Source organism: Panulirus ornatus, chromosome 63, assembly GCF_036320965.1.
Source record: "Panulirus ornatus isolate Po-2019 chromosome 63, ASM3632096v1, whole genome shotgun sequence".
Classification (NCBI taxonomy): Eukaryota; Metazoa; Arthropoda; class Malacostraca; order Decapoda; family Palinuridae; genus Panulirus; species Panulirus ornatus.
Window position 1 is genome coordinate 25,647,963 of NC_092286.1, and position 22,868 is coordinate 25,670,830.

The 22,868-nt window shown below is 41.8% G+C and overlaps 1 protein-coding gene across 2 annotated transcripts in view; it reads right to left on the bottom strand.

Moving 5' to 3' along the window:
- rho-5 (rhomboid-5) overlaps nt 1-22,868 on the bottom strand; it is a 120,030-nt gene that overhangs the window by 12,788 nt on the left and 84,374 nt on the right. For both annotated transcript variants that reach the window (XM_071656861.1, XM_071656862.1), the window contains one exon: nt 12,648-12,888. In XM_071656861.1, the coding sequence (XP_071512962.1) occupies nt 12,648-12,888 (241 nt within the window). The remainder of the gene's footprint in view (nt 1-12,647; nt 12,889-22,868) is intronic.

The window sequence follows — 22,868 nt, forward strand, 5'->3', positions numbered from 1 at the left end:
AATTTGGTCTCCCACTTCTCCTCGTTCCCTCCACCTCCGACACATATATCCTCTTGGTCAATCTTTCCTCACTCATTCTCTCCATGTGCCCAAACCATTTCAAAACACCCTCTTCTGCTCTCTCAACCACGCTCTTTTTATTTCCACACATCTCTCTTACCCTTACGTTACTTACTCGATCAAACCACCTCACACCACACATTGTCCTCAAACATCTCATTTCCAGCACATCCATCCTCCTGCGCACAACTCTATCCATAGCCCACGCCTCGCAACCATACAACATTGTTGGAACCACTATTCCTTCAAACATACCCATTTTTGCTTTCCGAGATAATGTTCTCGACTTCCACACATTCTTCAAGGCTTCCAGGATTTTTGCCCCCTCCCCCACCCTATGATCCACTTCCGCTTCCATGTTTCCATCCGCTGCCAGATCCACTCCCAGATATCTAAAACACTTTACTTCCTCCAGTTTTTCTCCATTCAAACTTACCTCCCAATTGACTTGACCTCAACCCTACTGTACCTAATTACCTTGCTCTTATTCACATTTACTCTTAACTTTCTTCTTTCACACACTTTACCAAACTCAGTCACCAGCTTCTGCAGTTTCTCACATGAATCAGCCACCAGAGCTGTATCATCAGCAAACAACAACTGACTCACTTCCCAAGCTCTCTCATCCACAACAGACTTCATACTTGCCCCTCTTTCCAAAACTCTTGCATTCACCTCCCTAACAACCCCATCCATAAACAAATTAAACAACCATGGAGACATCACACACCCCTGCCGCAAACCTACATTCACTGAGAACCAATCACTTTCCTCTCTTCCTACACGTACACATGCCTTACATCCTCGATAAAAACTTTTCACTGCTTCTAACAACTTTCCTCCCACACCATATATTCTTAATACCTTCCACAGCGCATCTCTATCAACTCTATCATATGCCTTCTCCAGATCCATAAATGCTACATACAAATCCATTTGCTTTTCTAAGTATTTCTCACATACATTCTTCAAAGCAAACACCTGATCCACACATCCTCTACCACTTCTGAAACCACACCGCTCTTCCCCAATCTGATGCTCTGTACATGCCTTCACCCTCTCAATCAATACCCTCCCATATAATTTACCAGGAATACTCAACAAACTTATACCTCTGTAATTTGAGCACTCACTCTTATCCCCTTTGCCTTTGTACAATGGCACTATGCACGCATTCCGCATTCCAAAAGAGGGAACAGAGAAGGGGGCCAGGTGAGGATATTCCCTCAAAAGCCCAGTCCTCTGTACTCAACGCTACCTCACTAATGCGGGAAATGGCGAATAGTATGAAAAGAAAAAAAAAAAAAAAAAAAAAAAAAAAAAAATATATATATATATATATATATATATATATATATATATATATATATATATATGTGTGTGTGTGTGAGCGAGGTAGCGCTAGGAAGGGGCAACCTCGCAAACGCGGGAGACAGCGACAAAGCAAAATAAATAAATATAAATATATTATCCCTGGGGATAGGGGAGAAAGAATACCTCCCACGTATTCCCTGCGTGTCGTAGAAGGCGACTAAAAGGGAAGGGAGCGGGGGGCTGGAAATCCTTCCCTCTCGTTTTCAGTTTTCCTAATGAAGGAACAGAGGAGGGGGCCAAGTGAGGATATTCCCTCAAAGGCCCAGTCGTCTGTTCTTGACGCTACCTCGCTAACGCGGGAAATGGCAAATAGTACAAAAAAAAAAAAAATATATATATATATATATATATATATATATATATATATATATATATATATATATATATATATATATATATACACGTATATATATATTTTACTTATTCATTTATTATACTTTGTCGCTGTCTCCCATGTTAGTGAGGTAGCGCAAGGAATGGCCAAACCCACCCACATACACATGTATATACATACACATCCACACATGCACATATACATACCTATACATCTCAACATATACATATATATACACACACAGACATATACATATATACACATGTACAGAATTCATACTTGCTGCCTTTATTCATTACTATCACCACCCCGCCACACATGAAATGACAATTCCCTCCCCCCCACATGTGCATGAGGTAGCACTTGGAAAAGACAACAAAGGCCACATTCGTTCACACTCAGTCTCTAGCTGTCATGTATAATGCACCTGAAACCATAGCTCCATTTCCAAATCCAGGCCCCACAGAACTTTCCATGGTTTACACCAGACGCTTCACATGCCCTGGTTCAATCCATTGACAGCACGTCGACCCCAGTATACCACATCGTTCCAATTCACTCTAATCCTTGCATGCCTTTCACCCTCCTGCATGTTCAGGCCCCGATCACTCAAAATCTTTTTCACTCCATCTTTCCACCTCCAATTTGGTCTCCCACTTCTCATTCCCTCCACCTCTGACACATATATCTTCTTTGTCAATCTTTCCTCACTCATTCTCTCCATGTGACCAAACCATTTCAAAACACCCTCTTCTGCTCTCTCAACCACACTTTTTTTATTACTACACATCTCTTTTACACTTTCATTGCTTACTTGATCAAACCACCTTACAGTAACCACATATTGTCCTCAAACATTTCATTTCCAGCACATCCATCCTCCTCTGCACAACTCTATCTATAGCCCACGCCTTGCAACCGTATATCATTGTTGGAACCACTATTCCTTCAAACATACCCACTTTTGCTTTCCAAGATAATGTTCTCGCCTTCCATACAATTCTAAACGCTCCCAGAATTTTTGCCCTCTCCCCCACCCCATGACTCACTTCCGCTTCCATCTGCTGCCAAATCCACTCCCAGATATCTAAAACACTTCACCTCCTCCAGTTTTTCTCCATTCAAACTTACCTCCCAAATGGCTTGTCCCTCAACCCTACTGTACCTAATAACCTTGCTCTTATTCACATTTACTCTCAGCTCTCTTCTTTCACACACTTTACCAAACTCAGTCACCAGCTTCTGCAGTTTCTCACCTGAATCAGCCACCAGCGCTGTAACAACAGTGAACAACAACTAACTCACTTCCCAAGCTCTCTCATCAACAGACTGCATACTTGCCCCTCTTTCCAAAACTCTTGCATTCACCTCCTTAACAACCCCAAGCATAAACAAATTAAACAACCATGGAGACATCACACACCCCTGTTGCAAACCAACATTCACTGAGAACCAATCTCTTTCCTCTCTTCCCACTCGTACACATCCTCGCTAAGAACTTTTCACTGCTTCTAACAACTTGCCTCCCACACCATATATTTTTAATACCTTCCACAGAGCATCTCTATCAACTCTATCATATGCCTTCTTCAGATCCATAAATGCTACATACAAATCCTTTTTTTTCTTTAAATATTTCTCACATACATTCTTCAAAGGAAACACCTGATCCACACATCCTCTGTCACTTCTGAAACCATACTGTTCTTCCCCAATCTGATGCTCCGTACATGCCTTTACCCTCTCAATCAATACTCTCCCATAAAATTTCCCAGGAATACTTAACACTCTTATACCTCTGTTATTTGAACATTCACCTTTATCCCCTTTGCCTTTGTACAATGGCACTATGCATGCATTCCACCAATCCTTAGGCACTTTATCATGAACCATTCATACATCGAATATCCTTACCAACCAGTCAACAACACAGTCCCCCCCCTTTTTTAATAAATTCCAATGCAATACCATCCAAACCCACCACCTTCCTGGCTTTCATCTTCAGCAAAGCTTTCACTACCTCTTCTCTGTTTACCAAATCATTCTCCCGACCCTCTCACTTCGCACACCACCTCCACCAAAACACCTTAAATCTGCCACTCTATTGTCAAACAAATTCAACAAACCTTCAAAATACTCATTTCATCTCACTTCACCATTACTTGTTACTACCTCCCCTTTCACCGAAGTTCCCATTTGTTCTCTTGTCTTACACATTTCATTTGCCTCCTTTCAAAACATCTTTTTATTCTCCCTAAAATTTAACAATACTCTCTCACCCCAACTCTCATTTGTCCTCTTTTTCACCTCTTGCATCTTTCTCTTGAACTCCTGCCACATTTTTTTATACATCTCCCAGTCATTTGCACTACTTCCCTGCAAAAATCGTCCAAAAGCCTCTCCCTTTTCTCTCACTAACAATCTTACTTCTTCATCCCACCACTCACTACTCTTTCTAATCTGCCCACCTCACACCTTTCTCATGCCACAAACATCTTTTGCACAAGCCATCACTGCTTCTCTCTTCTTCTCTGCAAACCCCTACAAATCTTCACCTTTGTTTCCACAAGATAAAGATCAGACATCCCTCCAGTTGCCCCTCCCACCACATTAACTTCTAAAAGTCTCTCTTCACATGCCTATCAATTAACACATAATCCAAAAATGCTCTCTGGCCATCTCTCCTACATACATATGTAGTTTCGTTATATCTGTTTATTTTTACTTTGCTGCTGTCTCCCGCGTTAGCAAGGTAGAACAATGAAACAGACAAACCCACCCACATACACATGTATATACATAGACGTCCACACACGCACATATACATACCTATACATTTCAACGTATATACATATACATACACAGACATGTACATATATACACATGTACATAATTCATACTTGCTGCTTTTATTCATTCCCGTCGCCACCCTGCCACACGATACCCCTCTCCTCCCCCACATGTGCGAGGTAGCACTACGGAAAAGACAACAAAGACCACATTCGTTCACACTCAGTCTCTAGCTGTTATGTATACTGCACCAAAACTATAGCTCCCTTTCCACATCCAGGCCCCACAAAACTTTCCATGGTTTACCTAAGATGCTTCACATGCCCTAGTTCATACCATTGACGGCATGTCGACCTGGTATACCAAATCATTCTAATTCACTCAAGTCTTTGCACGCCCTTCACCCTTCTGCATGTTCAGGCCCCAATCACTCAAAATCATTTTCACTCAATCCTTCCACCTCCAATTTGGTCTCCAACTTCTCCTCATTCCCTCCACCTCTGACACATATATCCTCTTTGTCAATCTTTCCTCACTCATTCTCTCCATGTGACTAAACCATTTCAATACACCTTCTTCTACTCTCTCAACCACACTCTTTTTATTACCACACATCTCTCTTACCCTTTCATTACTTACTCGATCAAACCATCTCACACCGCATATTGTCCTCAAACACCTCATTTCCAACACATCTACCATCCTCCGCACAACCCTATCCATAGCCCAAACCTCGCAACCATATAACATTGTTGGAACCACTATTCCTTCAAACATACCCATTTTTGCTTTCTGAGATGATGTTCTCGCCTTCCACACATTCTTCAATGCTCCCAGAACCTTCGCCCCCTCCCCCACCCTGTGACTCACTTCTGCTTTCATGGTTCCATCCACTGCCAAATCCACTCCCAGATACCTAAAACACTTCACTTCCTCCAGTTTTTCTCCATTCAAACTTAACTCCCAATTAACTTGTCCTTCAACCCTAATGAACCTAGTTACCTTGCTCTTATTCACATTTACTCTCAGCTTTCTTCTTTCACACACTTTACCAAACTCATTTCACACACTTTACCAAACTCAGTCACCAGTTCCTGTAGTTTCTCACATGAATCAGCCACCAGCACTGTATCAACAGTGAACAACTGATTCACTTCCCAAGCTCTCTCATCCACAACAGACTGCATACTTGCCCCTCTCTCCAAAACTCTTGCATTCACCTTCCTAACAACCACATCCATAAACAAATTAAACAACCATGGAGACATCACACACCCCTGCCACAAACTGACAATCACTGGGAACCAATCACTTTCCTCTCTTCCTACTCATACACATGCTTTGCATCCTCAATACAAGCTTTCCACTGCTTCTAGCAACTTGCCTCCCACACCATATACTCTTAATACCTTCCACAGAGGACCTCTCTCAACCCTATCATATGCCTTCTCCAGATCCATAAATGGTACATACAAATCCCTTTGTTTTTCTAAGTATTTCTCACATACATTCTTCAAAGCAAACACCTGATCCACACATCCTCTACCACTTCTGAAACCACACTGCTCTTCCCCAGTCTGATGCTCTGTACATGCCTTCATCCTCTCAATCAATACCCTCCCATATAATTTCCCAGGAATACTCAACAAGCTTATACCTCTGTAATTTGAACACTCACCTCAATCCCCTTTGCCTTTGTACAATGGCACTATAAATGCATTCCGCCAATCCTCAGGCACTTCACCATGAGCCATACATACACTGAATATCCTCATCAACCAGTCAACAACACAGTCACCCCCTTTTTTAATAAATTCCACTGCAATACCATCGAAACCTGCTGCCTTCCTGGCTTTCATCTTCTGCAAAGCTTTCACTACCTCTTCTCATTTACCAAACCACTCTCCCTGACCCTCTCACTTCGTACACCACCTTGACCAAAACACTCTATATCTGCCACTTTATCTATCTACTACATTCAACAAACCTTCAAAATACTCACTCTCACATCACCACTACCTTCCCATTAGCCCCCTTCACTTCCCATTTGTTCTCTTATCTTACACATTTTATATACCTCTTTCCAAAACATCTTTTTATTCTCCCTGAAATCTAATGATACTCTCTCACCCCAACTCTCATTTGCCCTCTTTTTCACCTCTTGCACCTTTCCCTTGACCTCCTGCCCCTTTCTTTTATAAATCTCCCACTCATCTGCACTACTTCCCTGCAAAAATTGTCCAAATGCCTCTCTCTTCTCTTTCACTATTAATCTTACTTCTACATCCCACCACTCACTACCCTTTCTAATCTGCCCACCTCCCACACTTCTCATGCCACAAGCATCTTTTGCACAAGGCATCACTGCTTCCCTAAATACATCCCATTCCTCCCCCACTCCCCTTACATCATTTGCTCTCACCTTTATCCATTCTGCACTCAGTCTCTCCTGGTATTTCCTCACACAAGTCTCCTTCCCAAGCTCACTTATTCTCACCACTCTCTTCACCCCAACATTCTCTCTTCTTTTCTGAAAACCTCTACAAATCTTCACCTTCCCCTCCACAAGATAATGATCAGACATCCCTCCAGTTGCACCTCTCAGCACATTAACATCCAAAAGTCTCTCTTTCACGTGTCTATCAATCAATACAGAATCCAATAACGCTCTCTGGCCATCTCTCCTACTTACAAACATATTTATCTATTTATTTTGCTTTGTCGCTGTCTCACGCGTTAGCGAGGTAGCGCAAGGAAACAGACGAAAGAATGGCCCAACCCACCCACATACACATATACATTCATACACGTCCACACATGCAAATATACATACCTATTTATCTCAACGTATACATATCTATAAACACACAGACATATACATATATACACATGTACATAATTCATACTGTCTGCCCTTATTAATTCCCATCGCCACCCCGCCACACATGAAATAACAACCCCCTCCCCCCCTCATGCGCGCGAGGTAGCACTAGGAAAAGACAATAAAGGCCCCATTTGTTCACACTCAGTCTCTAGCTGTCACGTAATAATGCACCGAAACCACAGCTCCCTTTCCACAACCAGGCCCCACAGAACTTTCCATGGTTTACACCAGACGCTTCACATGCCCTGGTTCAATCCACTGACAGCATGTCGACCCCAGTATACCACATCGTTCCAATTCACTCTATTCCTTGCACGCCTTTCACCCTCCTGCATGTTCAGGCCCCAATCACTCAAAATCTTTTTCACTCCATCTTTCCACCTCTAACTTGGTCTCCTACTTCTCCTCGTTCCCTCCAACTCTGACACATATATCCTCTTGGTCAATCTCTCCTCACTCATTCTCTCCATGTGACCAAACCATTTCAAAACACCCTCTTCTGCTCTCTCAACCACGCTATTACCACACATCTCTTACCCTATTTTTACTTACTCGATCAAACCACCTCACACCACACATTGTCCTCAAACTCTCATTTCCAGCACATCCACCCTCCTGTGCACAACTCTATCCATAGCCCATGCCTTGCAACCATAAAACATTGTTGGAACCACTATTCCTTCAAACATACCCATTTTTGCTTTCCGAGATAATGTTCTCGACTTCCACACATTCTTCAACGCTCCCAGAATTTTCGCCCCTTCCCCCACCCTATGATTCACTTCCGCTTCCATGGTTCCATCCGCTACCAAATCCACTCCCAGATATCTAAAACATTTCACTTCCTCCAGTTTTTCTCCATTCAAACTTACCTCCCACCTGACTTGACCCTCAACCCTACTGTACCTAATAACCTTGCTCTTATTCACATTTACTCTCAACTTTCTTCTTTCACACACTTTACCAAACTCAGTCACTAACTTCTGCAGTTTCTCACATGAATCAGCCACCAGCGCTGTATCAACAGCGAACAACAACTGACTCACTTCCCAAGCTCTCTCATCCACAACAGACTGCATACTTGCCCTCCTTTCCAAAACTCTTGCATTCACCTCCCTAACAACCCCATCCATATACAAATTAAACAACCATGGAGACATCACACACCCCTGCCGCAAACCTACATTCACTGAGAACCAATCACTTTCCTCTCTTCCTACACATACACATGCCTTACATCCTCGATAAAAACTTTTCACTGCTTCTAACAACTTGCTTCCCACACCATATATTCTTAATACCTTCCACATAGCATCTCTATCAACTGTATCATATGCCTTCTCCAAATCCATAAATGCTACATACAAATCCATTTGCTTTTCTAGGTATTTCTCACATACATTCTTCAAAGCAAACACCTGATCCACACATCCTCTACCACTTCTGAAACCACATTGCTCTTCCCCAATCTGATGCTCTGTACATGCCTTCACCCTCTCAATCAATACCCTCCCATATAATTTACCAGGAATACTCAACAAACTTATACCTCTGTAATTTGAGCACTCACCTTTGTCCCCTTTGCCTTTGTATAATGGCACTATGCAAGCATTTTGCCAATCCTCAGGCACCTCCCCATGAATCATACATACATTAAATAACCTTACCAACCACTCAACAATACAGTCACCCCCTTTTTTAATAAATTCCACTGCAATACCATCCAAACCTGCTGCCTTGCTGACTTTCAACTTCCACAAAGCTCTTACTACCTCTTCTATGTTTACCAAATCATTTTCCTAACCCTCTCACTTTGCACACCACCTTGACCAAAACACCCTATATCTGCCACTCTATCTTCAAAACACATTCAACAAACCTTCAAAATACTCACTCCATCTCCTTCTCACATCACCACTACTTGTTATCACCTCCCCTTCACTGAAGTTCCTATTTTTTCCCTTGTCTTACGCATTTTATTTACCTCCTTCCAAAACATCTTTTTATTCTCCCTAAAATTTAATGATACTCTCTCACCCTAACTCTCATTTGCCCTCTTTTTCACCTCTTGCACCTTTCTCTTGACCTCCTGCCTCTTTCTTTTATACATCTCCCACTCATTTGCATTATTTCCCAGCAAAAATCGTCCAAATGCCTCTCTTCTCTTTCACTAATAATCTTACTTCTTCATCCCACGACTCACTACCCTTTCTAATCTGCCTACCTTCCACGCTTCTCATGCCACAAGCATCTTTTGCGCAAGCCATCAGTGCTTCCCTATATACATCCCATTCCTCCCCCACTCCCCTTATGTCCTTTGTTCTCACCTTTTTCCAATCTGTACTCAGTCTTTCCTGGTACTCCCATATAATTTTCCAGGAACAAACAGACTTATGCCTCTAGTGTGAACTCTCATCTTCATCCCCTTTGCCCTTGTACAATGGCACTATGCATGCATTCCACCAATCCTTAGGAACTTCACCATGATCCATACATACACTGAATATCCTTACCAGCAGTCATCCCCTTTTTCAATAAATTCCACTGCATTACCATCCAAACCCATTAACTTGCTGGCTTTCATCTTCCGCAAAGCTTTCACTTCCTCTTCTCTGTTTATCAAATCATTCTCCCTGACCCTCACACTTCGTACACTACCCGTACCAAAACACCCTCTATCTGCCACTCTATCATCAAACACGTTCAACAAACCTTCAAAATACTCACTCCATCTCCTTACTTCATCACTACCTGTTACTACCTCCTCACTTGCTCCCTTGACCGATGTTCCCATTTTTTTCTCTTGTCTTATGCACATTATTTACCTTCTTCCAAAACATCTTTTTATTCTCCCTTAAATTTAGTGATACTGTCTCACCCCAACTCTCATTTTCCCTCTTGCACCTTTCTCTTGACCTCCTGTTGCTTTCTTTGATACATTTCCCAGTCATTTGGACTACTTCCCTGTAAGTACCACCCAAAAGCCTCTCTCTTCTCTTTCAATAAAACCTTACTTCTTCATCCCACCACTCACTCACCTTTCTAATCTGCCCACCTCCCACCTCTTTCATATCACATGCATCTTTTGCACAAGTGATCACTGCTTCCCTAAATACATCCCATTCCTCATCCACTCCCCTCATGTCATTTGCTCTTACATTTTGCAATTCTACACTCAATCTCTCCTTTTTGCAATTCTACACTCAATCTCTCCTGGTACTTCCTCAAACAAATCTCCTTTCCAAGCTCACTTACTCTCACCACTCTCCCCTCCCCAACATTCTCTCTTCTTTTCTGGAAACCTCTACAAATCTTATCATAATGGCCCTTCCTCAAGTTGCCATAGGCCACACATTAATCTTATGACACAGTAGCTTATTCTAGCATGGGGTGGGGGCAAACAATCAGCTAGCTCTTGGGAGCAAAAACTTAATAAGAGGGAAAAAGAGCCAATATTAAGGCAAAGGGCAAGTGGGTCAAGTTTTGAAGTTAACTTGGGATAGCTGATACGTCAGACTGCTTTTGATTCAATTCTGTCTAGTAACGATGCAGAGCTGGAGGCATCCCTGCTGTGGATCAATTCTTTGTATGAAAAGAGCAACTGTTGATACCTTCCAACCATCAATAAACTGTGCCCAGCAACAATCTTTATACCTAAAAAGAAGACAACTTTCCCAGCTCCTGTTTGGAGTGTAGCCTGAAGCTGTCTCCAGCCACAGTGATGGACTATGAGTTGTATCCAAGCATTTCACATTTGCAAACATTTTTTTTTTCAATACTTAGAGATGATGGCTGTTGATGCAAGCTGGTGACATTAACCCTAACCCTACAATACCGGAGTACCAAATGCCCATCAATTTGAGGCATTACTGTCACACTTCAGTCACTAATGAAAGACTACTCAGAATATTTGACATGAAATAGCCACAAAGGAAATAACTTCCAAAACCCCCTAAATGCCAGCACAAACACCCAACAAACAACAGCACAGAATGCTTAGTGTCACTCCTCCCAAACAAATCCTATTACTCCACAGAACCCTAATGACAAACTAAACATCCTGCAACTCAATACCAAAGGCATCAGAAGCGAAGACATAGAAATACTTATCCAACTTTGGGAACACAATACCCAGTGTTACTGTGCTCTGTCTGCTTGAAGTTGCACTGAAAATGAAAAGTCACCTTCGATAGCCTGTGTCATTAGAACAGTCTCATCAGAAATATTCTCACTCCAAAGGAGTGTACAATTCCATGCTACTGGTACTAGAACAGCCTTGGGCTGCAGGAGCCTTAAGAAAAGTCCTGGGTAACACCAGGACTTCTTTTTTTATTGAAATTGGTCAATTTTTAGTTATCAATAACTACATAAATAAACACAACATCCCCATGGCCTTCATCCAGTAACCAGACTCGCATCTAAATCCTTCCTCCCACCTTTGTACAATTATGCAACCATAAGAGAAGACAGGCATCTAAGAGAAGGACTCATAACACGTGCAGCAGACCATATCATCCTCCAACACCAATGACACTACAAAACAGCTCACAAACAAAACACCCTAGAAATGCAGTCCATATGAATAAAACTTTACAGTGCCAATTACAACATAACAACTATATACCTCCTTCTTCACACTTTCTGCCAGGTATATTCCCATCTTCAAAGCCTAACCAGTTAACTATGTAACATTCTAAAAGCTGGTATCTAGGCTTCTGAGGGAAACTAGCAGTCACTTCAAGCTTGCAAATGATACTGGGTTCTGAACTAATAACTAAAAATAACTATCAATGTATTGAGAATTCATCCCTATTATGACTTAATCAAAACTTGCTCTGTTAGTATCTTACTTTAATGTACAAATGTACACTACAAAACTTATGAATGAGTAGTCAGTGGGAAAAAAATATAAGATCAAATATGCTAAAATGAGGTTCCTATTGCTAAAGTTTGATGAATAAAAAAAAAATGGTAACACATAATCCTCCAAATTCTATTTTGAATGTGCACACTGGTGACAGGCTGAGAGAAACAACAAAGGAGGTCTGTCACCACCTTAAGATTAGAGCAATTCCATAAAATGGATTCTAAAAGAACCAAGACTTTTTCTTGATATGTTTAATGGTAACTAGTAAGAATATAAGTATGCTACCATTAATTTTCAACTAAAGATGACGGTAAAACATTTTCATCTATCTTCAATACCTGAGAGCAAAGCGTAGCCTCTTCATGGAAGTAACCACGCACAAAATTACAGTACTCCCGCGTTGTAATTCGGCACTCGCCATGAATGCCTATACAGCAGGGGTGGCCAATAACCTCACATGCCATATGTTCAGCGGCATGAATTTTTTTAACAGCTGCGATTCTTTTTCGGCAGATCGGCCACTGTGTAATATCATCTGGCCATTCGTGTGGTGGAACAGATGCTGGTTCTTTGCAGTAACTGTAATCATAATAAAAATTATCACATATACTGAAGAAAAAAAGTTTCTCTTACTTAAGTGCAGCTTCAATTTCATGCATCATCCACAACTCCATTCGCATATACATGGGGTGAATCAAAAGTTCAGAGTCTCAAGGACAATTTACACATATTGACTTAGTTAAAGAGAGCTGAAAAAGTTTTCGATATCATTTAATATTCATATCGATTAATTTCATACTTTAATCATCTACATTATTTCCTAGGGTAGTGACAACAGGGATAATATAACTAATTAAAGCAGCTTGGTTCAATGATTCCAACCAAAAGATTTTTATTCAAGAAGTTGGCATGTTAATACTGAGGCAAAAGTCTGAATTTGCAGCTGTATCACTTGCAGCTATGTTCCAAATAACTAAAAACTACTCAAACTAGCAAGGACATAACTGGTTAGTAAAGGAAACTGAGACTATAATGAAAACAATATTTGAATAATATATATCTGAAAAAAACCTGGAATAGAATGCATAGCAATATGTAAGATAAGTATCTAGATTACGAAGAAGTAGATCAAGAAGTGAATAAATACAGTAGAGACTGAGAGGGGGAAGGGAGAATGTTTCTAACAATGCGCATTCAAGATAAGACTTACCTAAGAGCTAAATGTGCAGCACTCACTATCTATCCTGCTAGTTTCAAAACACTGTTATTCTGTGCCACCACAAAAATATCAAAAAGATGTCTCTCTAGGTTTCATGAGGATGAACTTTTAGCAATCTGTCCTCATAAATTTCTCATTCTTTGTAGACAAAACAGTTATGTCTCACTATCTTTCCAAGTGGGCTCTTGAATATCTATTTTTGGTGCCTTAATTATAAGTTTCATGAACTTTCACGTGCATTTACTATTTCCCCAGTAAACAGGAAGTAGGTATCAGCCACTGGGAACAACACTGCATTGGAGTTGCCTCTGCTAGTGGCCTGTTAAGGGTGAGGCACTAAAAGCTAAGAAGCTACACTAGAGTTCACCATCATGGACATCTTTTGCCATGGCCACCCCCTACCAGGAGTTCCCAGAGAGAATGGGTCTCAGAGATTTAGATAGACAGTTAGACAGATAGATAGAAACAAGGTGGTCCAACAAACATGACTGAGCCATAAGGGAAAAAATCCTTGTTTAGCCTCTTTCTCTGTTCCTTCTTTTAGAGAGTACTACAAGAGGGAAAGTCTTCGAGCCCCCTCATTCCATACTCTTTCATTCACCTTCATCGACACAAAGGATATGCATGGGTAGTATCATCTCTCCTATCCCCTATTCTGTCTTTGATCCTAAAATATTTTCTTCAATGCTTATTTGTTGACATGCTCAAATGGTCATATATCTTTCTCCTCTTCTATGTACACAGTCCATGTTTTCCCAGTCCCTCAACTGTACTTGTACAATTTTTCTCATTTCTGTACAGTTCAATTCATTTCTGTTTGCTTAATTGCTGACCATACAACAAAGCAGTATTCAATTTTGCTTCTTACATATGCAGTGAACATTTTCATCACTGATTTCTGTCTTTCAACAGGAAAGTTCTCATCATCACACTGGTCATTACACAACTCAATAATGCAGTTTTTGTATACGACAACTCCTAAATTTCAATCACCAGGTACACTTAACAAACTTATACCATATAGTTTGAATACTGAATCTTGTCACTGGGGAAAGCGGAGAAAGAATACTGCCCTCATATTACCTGCATGTTGTAGGAGAATAAGGAGGGTAGGACCTTAACTACTTAACTACTTAACAAAAGAAGAAAAGAGGAAGGAACTAAGCAAGGATTATTTCCTCTATCTTTTTTTCATACTTGATCACTGTTTCCTGCATTAGTGAGGTAATGTCAAGAAACAGATGAAGAAAGACACATACACAGTATATACATATATGCATATACAGGTATCCCAACGAGTGGGGGGCTGGAAACCCTCCCATTCTTGTATTTCAATTTCTCAAAGAGGAAACAGGAGTCAAGCGGGGTATGTTCATCCTCCTCGAAGGCTCAGATTGCGGTGAGAAGAAAGGAATAGGATGTATTTAGGAAACCAGTAAAAGCATGTGCAAAAGATGCATGTGGCATGAAAAAGGTGGGAGGTGGAAAATTATAAAGGGTATATACATGCACGTCCACACACGCACATATACATACCTATACATTTCAACATATATATATACATACACAGACATATACATATAAACACATGTACATAATTCATACTTGCTGCCTTTATTCATTCCCGTCGCCACCCCGCCACACATGATATGACAACCCCCTCCCCCCACACGTGCACGAGGTAGCACTAAGAAAAGACAACAAAGGCCACATTTGTTCACACTCAGTAACTAGCTGTCATGTATAATGCACCTAAACCATAGCTCCCTTTCCACATCCAGACTCACAAAACTTTCCATGGTTTACCCCAGATGCTTCACATGCCCTGGTTCAATCCATTGACAAGATGTCGACCCTGGCATACCACATTGTTCCAATTCACTCTATTCCTTACATGCCTTTCACCCTCCTGCATGTTCAGGCTCGAATCACTTAAAATCTTTTTTACTCCATCCTTCCACCTCCAATTTGGTCTCCCACTTCTCGTTCCCTCCACATCTAACACTTATATCCTCTTTGTCAATCTTTCCTCTCTCATTCTCTCCACATGACCAAACCATTTCAACACACACTCTTCTGCTCTCTCAACCACACTCTTTTTATTCCCACACATCTCTCTTACCATTTCATTACTTACTCGATCAAACCACCTTACACCACATACTGTCCTCAAACATCTCATTTCCAACACATCCACCCTCCTTCGCACAAACCTATCTATAGCCCATGCCTCGTAACCATTTAACATTGTTAGAACCACTATTCCTTCAAACATACCCATATTTGCTTTCTGAGATAATGTTCTCACCTTCCACACATTCTTCAATGCTCCTAGAACTTTTGCCCCTTCCCCCACCCTGTGACTCAGTTCCACTTCTATGGTTCCATCTGCTGCCAAATCCACTCCCAGATATCTAAAACACTTCACTTTCTCCATTCAAACTTACCTCCTAATTGACTTGTCCCTCAACCCTACTGTACCTAATAACCATGCTCTTATTCACATCTACTCAGCCTTCTTCTTTCACACACTTTACCAAACTCAGTCACCAGCTTCTGCAGTTTCTCATCCGAATCAGCCACCAGCGCTGTATCATCAGCGAACAACAGCTGACTCACTTCCCAAGCCCTCTCATTCACAACAGACTGCATACTTGCCACTCTCTCCAAAACTCTTGCCTTCACCTCCCTAACAGCCCCATCCATAAACAAATTAAACAACCATGGCGACATCACACACCCCTGCTGCAAACCGACATTCACTGAGAACCAATCACTTTCCTTTCTTCCTATGAAGCATGAGTTGTGGGAGTATGTGATATGGAGTGTAAGAAAGTAAACTCTAGATTGATATGGGTTAAACTGAAAGTGGATGGAGAGAGATGGGCGATTATTGGTGACTAAGCACCTGGTCATGGGAAGAAAGATCGTGGGAGCAGTTGAGTGAGTGTGTTAGCAGCTTTGAGGCACGAGACCAGGTTATAGTGATGGGTGATTTGAATGCAAAGGTGAATAATGTGGCAGTTGAGGGTATAATTCATGTGCATGGGGTGTTCAGTGTTGTAAATGGAAATGGTGAAGAGCTTGTAGATTGGTGTGCTGAAAAAGGACTGGTGATTGGGAATACCTGGTTTAAAAAGAGAGATACACATAAGTATACGTATATAAGTAGGAGAGATGGCCAGAGAGCATCATTGGATTACGTGTTAACTGACAGGCGCATGAAAAAGAGACTTTTGGATGTTAATGTGCTGAGAGGGGCAACTGGAAGGATGTCTGATCATTACCTTGTGGAGGCGAAGGTCAAGATTTGTCGAGCTATTCAGCAAAGAAGAGAGAATACTGGGGTGAATAAAGTGGTGAGAGTAAGTGAGCTTAGAAAGGACAGTTGTGTGAGGAGGTACCGGGAGAGATTGAGTGCAGAATGAAAAAACGTCAGAGCAAATGACGTACGGGGAGTGGGGGAGGAATGGGAGGTATTTAGCGAAGCAGTGATGGCTTGAGCAAAAGATGCCTGTGGCATGAGAAAGGTGGGCAGATTAGAGAGGGTAGTGAGTGGTAGGATGAAGAACTACGATCGTTAGTGAAAGAGAAGAGGGAGGCGTTTGGACGATTTTTGCAGGGAAGTAGTGTGAATGATTGGGAGATGTATAAAAAAAAGAATCAGAGGGTCAAGAGAAAGGTGCAAGAGGTGAAAAAGAGGGCAAATGAGACTTGGGGTGAGAGTATCATTAAATTTTGGGAAAAATAAAAAGATGTTTTGGAAGGAGATAAATAAAGAGTGTAAGACAAGAGAACAAATGGGAACATTGGTGAAGGGGGCTAATGGGGAGGTAATAACAAGTAGTGGTGAAGTGAGAAGGAGATGGAGTGAGTATTGTGAAGGTTTGTTTAATGTGTTTGATGAAAGAGTGGCAGATATACTGTGTTTTTTTCGAGGTGCTGTGTGAACTGAGAGGGTAAGGGAGAATGGTTTGGTAAACAGAGAAGAGGTAGTGAAAGCTTTGCAGAAGATGAAAGCCAGCAAGGCAGAGGGTTTGGATGGTATTGCAGTGGAATGTATTATAAAAGGTGGTGACTGTGTTGTTGACTGGTCGGTAAGGATATGCTCTGTATGTATGGATCATGGTGAAGTGCCTGAGGATCGGCAGAATGCATGCTTAGTGCCATTATACAAAGGCAAAGGGGACAGAGGTGGGTGTTCAAATTACAGAGGTATAAGTTTGTTGAGTATTCCTGGGAAATTACATGGGAGGGTATTGATTGAGAGGGTAAAGGCAAGTACAGAGCATCAGATTGGGAAAAAGCAGTGCGGTTTCAGAAGTGGTAGAGGATGTGTGGATCAGGTGTTTGCTTTGAAGAATGTTTGTGAGAAATACTTAAAAAAACATATGGATTTGTATGTAGCATTTATAGATCTCTAGAAGGCATATGATAGAGATGTTCTGTGGAAGGTATTAAGAGTATATGGTGTAGGAGGTAAGTTCTTGAAGCAGTTAAAAGTTTTTATCAAGGATGGAAGGCATGCGTACGAGTGGGAAGAGAGGAAAGTGATTGGTTCCCAGTAAATGTCAGTTTGTGGCAGGGGTGCATAATGTCTCCAGGTTGTTTAATTTGTTTATGGATGGAGTTGTCAGGGAGGTGAATGCAAGAGTTTTGGGGAGAGGGGCAAGTATGCAGTCTGTTGTCGATGAAAGGGCATGGGAAGTGAGTCAGTTGTTGTTCGCTGATGATACAGCACTTGTGGCAGATTTGGGTGAGAACTGCAGAAGCTGGTGACTGAGTTTGGTAAAGTGTGTGAAAGTTGAGAGTAAACATGAATAAGAGCAAGGTTATTAGGCTGAGGAGGGTTGAGGGACAAGTTAATTGGGAGGCAAGTTTGAATGGAGGAAAACTGGAGGAAGTGAAGTGTTTTAGATATCTGGGAGTGGACTTAGCAGTGGATGGAACCATGGAAGCAGAAGTGAGTCACAGGGTGGGGGAGGGAGTGAAGGTTCTGGGAGTGTTGAAGAATGTATGGAAGGCGAGAACGTTATCATGGAGAGCAGAAATGGGTATGTTTGAAGGAATAGTAGTTCCAACAATGTTATATGGTTGCAAAGCATGGGCTATAGATATGGTTGTCCAGAGAAGGGTGGATGTGTTGGAAATGAGATGTTTGAGGACAATATGTGGTGTGAGGTGATTTGATCGAGGAAGTAATGAAAGGGTAAGATAGATGTGTGGTAATAAAAAGTGTGGATAAGACAGCAGAAGAGGGTATGTTGAAATGGTTTGGACACATGGAGAGAATGAGTGAGGAAAGAGTGACAAAGAGGATATATGTGTCTGAGGTACAGGGAAGAAGGAGAAGTGGGAGACCAAATTGGAGGTGGAAGGATGGAAAGAAAAAAGTTTTGAGCGATCGGGGCCTCAACATGCAGGAGGGTGAAAGGCGTGCAAGGAATAGAGTGAATTGGAACGATGTGGTATACCGGGGTCGACGTGCTGTCAATGGATTGAACCAGGGCATGTGAAGCGTCTGGGGTAAACCATGGAAAGTTCTGTGGGGCCTGGATAAGGAAAGGGAGCTGTGGTTTCGGTGCATTATTACATGACAGCTAGAGACTGAGTGTGAACGAATGGGGCCTTTGTTGTCTTTTCCTAGCGCTACCTCGCACACATGAGGGGGGAGGGGGTTGTTATTTCATGTGTGGCGAGGTGGCGATGGGAATGAATAAAGGCAAACAGTATGAATTATGTACATGTGTATATATGTATATGTCTGTGTGAGTTTATTTATATTTTTTTTTTTATTATACTTTGTGGCTGTCTCCCGCGTTTGCGAGGTAGCGCAAGGAAACAGACGAAAGAAATGGCCCAACCCCCCCCACACACATGTATATACATACGTCCACACACGCAAATATACATACCTACACAGCTTTCCATGGTTTACCCCAGACGCTTCACATGCCCTGATTCAATCCACTGACAGCACGTCAACCCCGGTATACCACATCGCTCCAATTCACTCTATTCCTTGCCCTCCTTTCACCCTCCTGCATGTTCAGGCCCCGATCACACAAAATCTTTTTCACTCCATCTTTCCACCTCCAATTTGGTCTCCCTCTTCTCCTCGTTCCCTCCACCTCCGACACATATATCCTCTTGGTCAATCTTTCCTCACTCATTCTCTCCATGTGCCCAAACCACTTCAAAACACCCTCTTCTGCTCTCTCAACCATGCTCTTTTTATTTCCACACATCTCTCTTACCCTTATGTTACTTACTCGATCAAACCACCTCACACCACACATTGTCCTCAAACATCTCATTTCCAGCACATCCATCCTCCTGCGCACAACTCTATCCATAGCCCACACCTCGCAACCATACAACATTGTTGGAACCACTATTCCTTCAAACATACCCATTTTTGCTTTCCGAGATAATGTTCTCGACTTCCACACATTCTTCAAGGCCCCCAGAATTTTCGCCCCCTCCCCCACCCTATGATCCACTTCCGCTTCCATGGTTCCATCCGCTGCCAGATCCACTCCCAGATATCTAAAACACTTCACTTCCTCCAGCTTTTCTCCATTCAAAAAAACTCACCTCCCAATTGACTTGACCCTCAACCCTACTGTACCTAATAACCTTGCTCTTATTCACATTTACTCTTAACTTTCTTCTTCCACACACTTTACCAAACTCAGTCACCAGCTTCTGCAGTTTCTCACATGAATCAGCCACCAGCGCTGTATCATCAGCGAACAACAACTGACTCACTTCCCAAGCTCTCTCATCCCCAACAGACTTCATACTTGCCCCTCTTTCCAAAACTCTTGCATTTACCTCCCTAACAACCCCATCCATAAACAAATTAAACAACCATGGAGACATCACACACCCCTGCCGCAAACCTACATTTACTGAGAACCAATCACTTTCCTCTCTTCCTACACGTACACATGCCTTACATCCTCGATAAAAACTTTTCACTGCTTCTAACAACTTTCCTCCCACACCATATATTCTTAATACCTTCCACAGAGTATCTCTATCAACTCTGTCATATGCCTTCTCCAGATCCATAAATGCTACATACAAATCCATTTGCTTTTCTAAGTATTTCTCACATACATTAAAAGGGTAGTGAGTGGGGGATAAAGAAGTAAGAGATTGTGAAAAAAAGAGAGAGGCTTTTGGAAATTTTTTGGGGGGAAAAAATGAATTGATGGGAGAGTTAAAAGAAAGAGACGGGAGGCAAGAGAAAGGTAAAAGAGGTGAAAAAAGGGCAAATGAGGTTGGGGTGAGAGGTATCATTTAAATTTTAGGGAAAATAAAAAGTGTTCGGGAAGGGGTAAAAAAAGTGCTTAAGAAAGGAGAAATGGCTTCAGTAAAGGGGCGAAATGGGGAGGTGATAACGTGTGGTAGTGAAAAGGAGAGGAGGAGATTTGAAGGTTTGTTAATGTGTTAGAAGAGTGGGTATAGGGTTTTTTTGGCGAGGTGGGTGAAAGTGAGGGGGTTGGGAAAATGTTTTGGGTTTAAAAGGGAAAAGAGGAGTAAAGTTGGGAAGATGAAACCGGAAGGAGGTTGGAGGGTATGAGGGGAAATTTTTAAAAAAAGGGGGTGACTAAAACTGTTGATGGTTGGAAAGGTTATTTAATGATGTAGACTCATGGTGGGTCCCTGAGTTGGCGGAATGGTGCATAGTGCCATTGAAAAAGGAAAAGGGGATAAGAGTGATGCTCAAATTACAAGGTTAAGTTGTTGGTTTTTCCTGGAAATTTATGGAGGGTATTGTTTGGAGGGTAAAGGGCTGTAAGAGCATCAGTTTGGGGGAAAAGAGCAGTGGGTTTAGAATGGTGAGGTGTGGGGATAGGTGTTTGCTTTAAAGTGTATGGGGAAAAATATTAAAAAGCAAATGGATTTGTATTTCTTTTAGGGATCTAAAGGCATATGAAGATTTGATAGAGATGTTGGGGAAAGGTTTTAAGAAAATATGGTGTGGGGGGAAAAGTTGTTAGAAGCGTAAAAGTTTTTATCGGGAGAAAGGATGTGACGTGTAGGAAGAGAGGAAAGTGTTGGGTTTATGAATGTAGGTTTGCGGAGGGGTGTTTGATGTCCCCATGGTTGTTTAATTTGTTTATGGATGGGGTTGTTAGGGGGTAAAGCAAGAGTTTGGGGGGGAAAAGTATGAAGTTGTTGGGGATGAGAGAGCTGGGAAAAGTGAGTAGTGTTGTTCGCTGATGAAAGGCTGGGGGATTATGTGAGAAATGAGAAGTGGGAGAGTTTGGTAAAGTGTGGGGAAGAAAAAAGTTAAGAGTAAATTGAAAAAGAGAAGGTTATTAGGTACGTGGGGTTGAGGGAAAGTAAATTGGGGGGGTTTTAAAAGGAGAAAAAACTGGGGGAAGTGAAGTGTTTTAGAATGGGAGTGGACGGGCAGCGGTGCCCAGGAAGGGAAGTGGATCAAGGGTGGGGGGGGGGGGAAAAATTTGGGGGGCCTTGAAAATGTGGGGAAGTAGAAATATCTAAAAGCAAAAATGGGTATTTTTGAAGGTAGGGGTTCCCAAAAATGTTGTAGGGTTTGGAGGCGGGGGGATGGATAGAGTTTGGCAGGAGGATGGGTTGTGGAAATGAGATGTTTGAGGGAAATGTGTGGTGTGAGGTGGTTTGATCGAGAATAAGTAAGGGTAAAAGGATGTTGGAAAAAAAAAGACGTGGTTTGGGGAGCAGAAGAGGGTGTTTTTTAAAGGGGTTTTGGACATGGAGAGAAAGAGGAGGAAAGATTGACCCAAAAGGGTTATGTTGGAGGGGGGAGGGGGAAAGGAGAAAAGGGAGACCAAATTGGAGGGAAAGATGGAGGAAAAAGTTTTGTGTGACGGGGTGAACATGAGGAGGGTAAAGGGGCAAGGAAAAGGTGAATTGGAGCGATGTGGTATACCGGGGTTTACGTGTGTCCGTGGTTGAACAAGGGTGTGAAGGTCCGGGGGAAACCATGGAAAATGTGTAGGTAGTATATTTGCGTGTGTTGGGGCGTTTTATTTAAAATGTTTTGGGGGGGGGTTTTTGGGCCTTTCTTTCGTCGTTTCCTTTCGCTACCCCCGCAAAGGGGAGCGCGACAAAATATAAAAAAAAAAAAAAAAACTTTCCCCAAGGGACAAAGCTACCCAAAAAATTTGTATACAATTTCACAAATATCATTTTAAAATTTTTTGTATATCTAAAATAGAAGTTTCAATTATATTTCCCCGGGGAAAAGGGAAAAAAAATTTAAAACAGTTAATAACTGAATCATGTTGATCCAGGGGATACAATGGTCATAGTTTTTTAAACATAATCAAACAAAGCATTT